Below are 7,934 nucleotides of genomic sequence, written 5' to 3'. Positions count from 1 at the left end.
TCACTCATTTTGCTTCGTATGTAGTCATTTGGTGGAATCTCTAGAAAGACTATATTTTGGAACGGATGGAGTAGAAGACAACAAAGAACGCGTACATTGCATCTAGATGTGAAATAGGAATCCCCTTGTTTAAAGGTAGACCGGACTATAATTCTTGTAACTACGAAGAGCGGAATTGTGTACAGTTACTTATCATTACCTGTGATACCCATTGTTCCTACTTGTTTGATAAACCTTAATTCTCAACTGAGAAAAATATTTGCTGCTGCACTTACATCATCCCTTCCACTTAGGGGTCACAACAACTTATGTAGAAGTAATAGTCTTCAGGAGACCAAAATTGCATAAAACCGCCATGTTTGGTGCCAAGGTAACCACACTGATTCTCTCATAAGCTAAAATGGTGTTGCGGTGTGATTTGCTCCAAATCTGGTACCAATCGCTACCCTAGACCTAAATGTGATGGTTTCATGGTAATTATCTCTATCCTAAAGACCATACTGGTTGCAGTTTGTGGTGGCATACAGATTTGCAGTGGAAACATATGATCTTCCTAGTTTCTAGCCGAAAATGGTTTGTGAGACGCAACCTGAGGAAACTCCTCCCAAGTTGGACTACATCCAGTCTATACATGTTTTGTACAACTATCATCGCTTTCCTCTGTTTTCTCTCGTGAAACCAGCACTTGTCATCATCTAGGACCGGATAGCTCAATTGGCTCTATTATGAAGGACGATGAGTCGTGAGGATCCTCATGTCTCACAGAGAAACTGCAAGAGCCTCCATAAGGCAGCAGCGCTTCTCTATTCAAGTCCACACCATTCTCTGCCAGCGTCACATTAGATTCAAGGGCCTGGAGAACTTCTGACATCTTGGGCCGCAGAATAGGGTTGGTGAGGGTACATTCGAGAATCACGCCTACTGCACACTCTAGCTCGGCTACATCGAACGAATCTTTGAGATCCCTGTCCACTAGTTTGTCCAGTTTCTTTTCCTCATTGAGTTCTCTAACCTGCAGAGGATTAAAAATCTGACATCAGGTGATAAACAGAGTATACCACGAATTCCATGTAAATGGCAGGAGCGCTTCCTAGCATTATACTAAATGAACGTGTTATCCACAAAAATCCGATATGTACCTGCTTATGCCAGGAAATCAACTAGGCCTTTGCTAAGCATTGTATTAAGGATTTGCCAATAAACTTATTTCATCATCAACTACGAATATATGATGATACAAAGGAAAAAGAAGCTTTTTGTTTTAGATCTTCCCTATTCATGTTAGCTAAACTTTGTTGGAAATGGTCGTCAAATTACTCCAGGTTATGCCATCAATTATATAGTACGTAAAGATTGAGCAAAAGAAGTTACCCAATCTATAATCATCCCCTTCTGGGACTGACCATGTCCGTTGCTCAAGGTTTTAGGTCCAGTGATCAGTTCCAACAGTAGAATACCAAACCCATAAACGTCGGTCTTTTCTGAAGACTGCCCTGTTGAGAGATACTCTGGAGCAATATGACCAACAGTTCCCCGAACTGCAGTAGTAACATGCGAATCTTGTCGGTCAAGTAGTTTTGCCAATCCAAAATCCCCAACGACTGCTTCAAAACTTCCATCAAGCAATATGTTTGCCGCTTTGACATCCCTGTGAATGATCTTAGGATTGCATTGTTCATGAAGATATAGTAGTCCTCTGGCAGCCCCAATAGCAATTTGCATACGTTTACTCCAATCAAGACAAGGTTTTCCATGATGATACTCTGCAAAAAAATCACTTTACATTAAAAAGAGAAGGGGTAGAAAACAAGGGAATAATAGAATAGCAAAACACAGGGCAAAAAAAGTATTACCTCCGTTCGGAAATGACTGACGTGGTTTTAGTTCAAATTCATCAGTTATTTCCAAACGGAGGGAGTAATTCTTAGTAAGGAAAACATAGACTTCTATTAGAAAAATAAAATTTTGTGGACGTATGAAAGGTTACCTCTCAAGCGGTCAGCAACACTGCCATTTGGCATATATGGATATACGAGCAACCTTTCTTTCGAGGTCATGCAAAATCCATACAAGCGCAAAAGGTTCCTGTGCACAGCTAGGCCAATCAACTCAAGTTCTGTCTGGAATTGGACTTCACCAGTAACATCGGGATCTTTTAACCTCTTGACTGCCACTAAAGTTCCATTTCTGAGACAGCCTTTATAAACAACACCAAAACCGCCTTGGCCTAATATATTCTTTGAGTTAAAATTGTCTGTTGCACTTTGCAGGCCGTGAAATGAAAAATGCTTCAGATGACCCAGTTCCATTTCAAGATCTTGATCTATAGTTGAATAAATAAGTGGTCATCAAATCATATACTATTTCCGATAGTAAGGTTATAGATGATTAGCTAATTACCAGAAGAAGCAAAAGGCAAACGCCATCTGCAGTAGTTTAGCCAGCATACAAAGAACAGGACAAAGATTGTGGCACAGGTGACACTTAAGGAAATTGCCAATGCTAATTGATGATGGTTCTTCGTTTTATTTGACGGTCTAGACACTGTATCTGTAGTCAAAGGTAAGTTAGTTCCACTTCCCAAAAGGTAAGTTAGTTCAAAAGGGTACACTTGTAGAGTTGTAGTAAAGATTAAAAAACAGATGATGTCAGGTAAAAACGTTACCGTTAGTTCCTCCATTAAGATGTGTGCAGCCATGTAGAATTGAGGAATTGCAAAGGAACTTGTTTCCCACGAGACTGGAAAGCATAGGTACAGTAATATTCAGTGAAGTATTGAAATAGAAAGGAAAAAATGATGTGTGTATGACTATGACGAGTTTTAGCATATGAAGGATGACACAAGCACTACTTCCCAGTTATGCAAAGAATTTGGATGAGCAAATGGAGTTAAATAACAAAAAAAAAAAATGGAGCATATTATACATACTCTCGTACCCACTTACCTGTAGTCATGTGCATAGATTTTTGGAACTGTACCACTTAAATTGTTGAATGATATGTCACTGAAACATATTTCCCACGTCAGTTTGAACATCAAGAATCACATTTAGCCACACCATTTATCAAAAAAGGAATAAACATGTAACTGGAGACATACAGGAATGTGAGACCTGGAAGCTTCGCAACATCTATAGGGATCTGTCCAGACAAGTTATTCTTATCAAGGCGCCTGAAGGATTTGCAAAGCAACAGTCATCAAAAACTTAGTTGTCAAACCGTGTGTCTGCTCAGGCTAGTAATTTTAAGAAAAGATAGCAAACATTTTTCTAACATTTATTGCATACGAAAATGTGAATTACTTAGAAATATAAGAAAACCATACAAATAGGTAACTGAAAATATTACTAGTACAAACATACAACAATTTCACTTAGTTGCCGTGGCCCACGGGCAAAAGAGGAACAATATATCTAGAGTTCTAGACATAGTTCCAAATATGGTTCATGTGCAGGTATGACTGTTGTGTTACAATTGTATGCATGCTTTTTTCAAACAGTGACATAGCTCCAAAAAATTAGATTTGTACACATTGTGTCATCAAGCTTGTACGACTTTGCTAGCTTTATACTCAGAATTAGTTCAATAGATTAGTATCGCAGGTGTAGTGGTTATTGCTTAATTCTACATGGTCCATCTGACATTGTATGACCAGACTTAATTAGAATTCATCATATGGGCGCATAGACAACGGATTCCACCCCCTCCTCGTAACCCCCTCGTCCGCCCCGTGGGCGGCCAGGGGGAAACCCTAGCCGCCGCCGCCGTCGGGCGTCTCTCCCCTGCCTCCCTCACCCTCGCCGCCGCCAGCAGGGCCGCCGGGCGAAGCCTGGCCGGCAAGGGCGGCGGCGGGGTATCTCTCCCCTACGCGCGATCTGGCTGGCACGGGACGACCTGTGCGTGAAGTGGCGCCGGACTACCGTGGGGTTCGGCGGCGCTGCGGGCGGATCCTGGCGGCGGCGTGCACGACGCGCCGATTGCTGGAGTCCACGTTTGCAGCACGGATTGGCGGTTGCGGGAGCGCCAGGATCTGGTGGCTGCGTGAGCCGTCGCTTTCGGGTCTGATCTTTCGCGATCTGGCGCTTGGACGCCGGCGGCCAGTGCGGGGTGGTGGTACTCGTCGTTGCCCAGGTTGGATTCTCTGGATCTGGAGCCTGGACGGATCTGCACTAGAGTCACCCCATGGTGCTTTCTTCTCCGGATGGTTTCGTTTCTCGGTTTGAGGCCAGATCCGGAGCAGACAGAGGTTGGTGGTACAGGTTGGGGACCGGAGGAAACTTTGGTCGGCTAGCTCGACCCGGCATCGACAACGGCTTTGGCGTCATTACCCTCCTTGGAGGCGAAGCCGAGGTCCCCTCCTATCCACCTCTGACCCACTCCCGGACTAAAGTCCAAAATCCGTCTTGGATTGGGCGGCGGCGCCGCCCTTAGCGTCGTGTCCTCCATGGAGGCGCCGTCTTGGGAGGCTTGGGTGTTCGGGGGAGAGGTACTGTGGGTGGTGGGCTCTACATGGCAGTTCCTGCAGCGGAGACGATGTGGAGGTCGGCAGGTGGAGCGGCGTTGGATCTACCGCGTCGACGACGAAGAGTATTGGCGGCATGGTGTAGCTGATTCTCGACGATGGATGTGTCTGGATGGACGTGCGCAGGAGGAGGAAGCTGTCTGGCGTCATGGTGGCGTTGATGGCAGACAGGCCTGGCAAGGTTGGTACATCATTTTTGCTCTGAGGATGGACCGAGGGATGATGGAGGTGACGGCCCTTGCAGCATGCGGTGCTCACTAGGAGTGTGCCAGACCGGGGTGGGACTCAATCCAGGTAGTGGCTTGGATGGGACACCCGGCTTTAGATGTTAGGCTTTGGTGCGATGTCTGTTTGGTATTAGGCCCGGACATTCGGCACACCTTCATCAAGGGGATAGGAGTAGCAACAGCGTTGCCAAGATGGTGGCTTCAGGCTTATTGATGTATCACCTTGTATGGTCTTTGTGAATAATTAATAATATGGCTGCATGCATCGTCCAGATGCAGAGGCCGGGGGTACATCCTCCTTTTCTAAAAAAAAATATGGGTTGTATTCACAACAGAGGAGTTTTCGTTTCTTGGGCAGGCATACACAACAAACTTAATCAGAATTCACCTGTAACATATGCATGTAAATCTAACAGACACAGTGATGCTTTAGAGAGCAAGACATAAATAATCCAAATAGATAGATTGTCAATTTGAGGTAATAGATAGCATATACTTACAAATAATTTAGTTGAGTCAGCTGCCCCAGTGAATTCGGGATTTCACCAATAAACTGGTTACCTGAAAGATCAAGAGCTTTCAGATTGGCCAGCTTCCCTATCTCTGGAGGAATTTCACCAGATATTCTGTTATTCTGTAGTAACCTGAAGTGGGGCAAGAGAAAAAGAAAAAAAAAGCTTGAGCAACAAAGCATTGGTAGTAAATTTCGTTTTCAGTGCGACAGATGGAAGTCAGTGAAACAAGATCTACAAACAGTACAGTAGAAAGAATACAATCCCATGACTGAGAGAGCACAAGTAATAATAAATATGATGCATACAATGCGCATAAGGTCATGTTCATATAAGTAGGGTGAACACAGTATGATGGGTACAATAAGGAATAGAAAGTCTAGCTGGACGTTCGCCGTCAATCCAATCGTATAAAGTAAGCTTGATTTAGCTGTGTTGAGTTCTGAAAGAATACGGTACGCCCAATAACACCCATTCTTGTCAAATAAAGAAAACAAATTTTGTTCATGAGGGGTTGTACCGCCTGTGATCTCTCAGCATTATTCTATTCACCAGTTCTTGTCCTGGCCTTGAGAGTTTGCACGCATCATAAATTCAAAAGGCAAGACTTGTATTGTATAGTTCCCCACCTTCAGCTCCCTAACTATCCCGATACTGATCAGGCACTGACGGAATCGCCTAAACAGTAATTTTGTTTGCTGGGTGGGGAGAAAGAGCTTTATTACTCCCTGGCCTCTGCAACCTAAACAGCAGTTGTGCTTCAAATTTTCCAACGGCTAGACACACAAGCATGAACCTCCTCATCTTGAAGCAATTCAGCTCGACAGCTACTTGAAACGGTGTTGCAAGACACACCGTGTCAAATGAACTAAGGAAACAGGAACTGTGATCGGATAGGTGAGTTCATTTCCAAGGCCTTACATTGTCTGCAGGTAACTGAGGTTCCCGATGCTCGGCGACAGAGCCCCCGCCAATCCGTTGTTAGCCATCTGCCTGCGCTCCAGCATCCAAACAAAACAGCACGGCATCACCAACAACAGCCAAGCAACAACAACAGAAGGAGCATTCGCGCAGGCGCAGTCCAGCAACAAGACAACAAATCAGGGAGCGAGATCTCACAGCGAGACGACGAATCCGTCGGGGGAGCAGGCGACCATTGACCAGGTGCAGGGGTCGACGGAGTTGATGTCCCACCCGGCCATCACCCCCTTCTCGTCCCGCATCCGGCTCTTCACCGCCATCAGCGCCGCCACTGGAACACCGCGCAAAGCGCACCGAGCACAGTTAGCACGAGAACATCCTCCACGTAGTACCAAATCCGCAAACCCTAACCCAGCCGCCCCAGCCAACGCCAGGCGCAAGCGGCGCACCCACCTTCATAGTTGAGACCTTTGGGTGAGAGCGGCGGGTCCCCGGCCGCTACGCCAGCAGAGGCGAGGAGCCACGCGGTGGCTACCACCACCACGGCGCCAGCGCCGGCGGCGAAGGTTAGTCTCGCCATGGCAAGTGGGGGCGTGACTGAGAGCGTCTCTGCACGGGCTCCGTGGCCATGGGTGCTGCTGTTATCGAGCGCAGTGCGTGCGCCGGGGACTAGATTAGGCTCGACTTAAATCTTAATTAATGCGAGTTGGTCTGAAAAATTGGGAATCTTAATTAATTAAGAAATGGAGGGGCTAACTGGGCCTTAATTGCTGAGCCCGTAGAATGGAGTGGAGAGACGGGTGGCTCTCGAGGGTCCGGAATTTGTGCCCAGTGTTTGGTTTCAGTCTTTTGATTGTTTTTTTTCTGAGGCTGGTCGTAATGAGAGTATCGTATAATTAAATTCACGTATGAACGTGAGCCTCTTCATAGCTCAGTAATTTTGGACCGTCCAATCCTCTCCTTGATGCGTTCTAGACCGTCTTGTAACGCCTTTGCCTTTGGTCGCGAAGGACCGCTGGATTTGGGTGTAACGCCCCGAGTCCGATGCGCCAGGTGTCTTTCAGTTATTCACCGTTGTTGCCATTTCATTCGCTTACGTGTTGCACTTTGCTATATCATCATGTGCATTTCATCTGCATGTCTTTCAAAACTTGCATTTGTTCGGGTCTCCCAGTTCTCTCCGTCATCCGCTCCAAGCGCATTCACACTCGCACGCGCCCGCGGCACCTCCGAAATATTATTTTATAAGTGGCATAAAAATATTCTCGGAATGGGTTGAAAGTTGGCGTGCGGTCTTATTATAGTGTAGGTAGACCGCCTGTCAATTAGTCGCATTCGGAATCCGTTTGATAGCCCAACCGTTAAACATATAGCGGCACCGTTGCCGATCAAACGTCGGACATTTTTGGTCTCCGAAAACCCTTGCCGAGCTGCCATCTCCTCTCTCTTCTCAGCCCATGGCCTTCTACATAGCCCACTAGCCCACCTACCTACCCCCTCCGGTCCGGACCGTCCGATCAACATCAAACGGTCCGAAAACGGAGCTAATCCCCTAACCCTAGCCCCCATTTCCTATTTAAACCCCTCCCCATGCCATTTTTGAACATTTTCTAGCCCTCCACCTACCTCCTGCCGCAGCCTCCACCCTCCTCCTCGGTTTCCGTGCCCGGCCAGCCCCGCACCGCCACTTGGCGCCACCACACGGGTCAGCGCCGCCGTCCCCGCCGCCCGCACCCAATCCCGTAGTGCCAT

The 7,934-nt window shown here is 46.6% G+C and overlaps 1 protein-coding gene across 1 annotated transcript; it reads right to left on the bottom strand.

The window, feature by feature from the left end:
* Positions 1–309: 309 nt before the first annotated feature.
* Positions 310–6,920, bottom strand: LOC123144140 (probable LRR receptor-like serine/threonine-protein kinase At5g45780). The gene is made up of 11 exons (XM_044563177.1): positions 6,636–6,920; positions 6,381–6,513; positions 6,183–6,254; positions 5,250–5,393; positions 3,101–3,172; positions 2,946–3,005; positions 2,666–2,739; positions 2,401–2,550; positions 1,988–2,323; positions 1,372–1,763; positions 310–1,012 (listed from the first exon to the last, which is right to left on the bottom strand). The coding sequence occupies exons 1-11, from the start codon at positions 6,760–6,762 to the stop codon at positions 692–694; spliced, it is 1,881 nt and encodes a 626-aa protein (XP_044419112.1). The 5' UTR covers positions 6,763–6,920; the 3' UTR covers positions 310–691.
* Positions 6,921–7,934: the final 1,014 nt, after the last annotated feature.

This window comes from Triticum aestivum, chromosome 6D (assembly GCF_018294505.1).
Source record: "Triticum aestivum cultivar Chinese Spring chromosome 6D, IWGSC CS RefSeq v2.1, whole genome shotgun sequence".
Classification (NCBI taxonomy): Eukaryota; Viridiplantae; Streptophyta; class Magnoliopsida; order Poales; family Poaceae; genus Triticum; species Triticum aestivum.
This window is presented reverse-complemented; position numbering and strand designations above follow the sequence as displayed.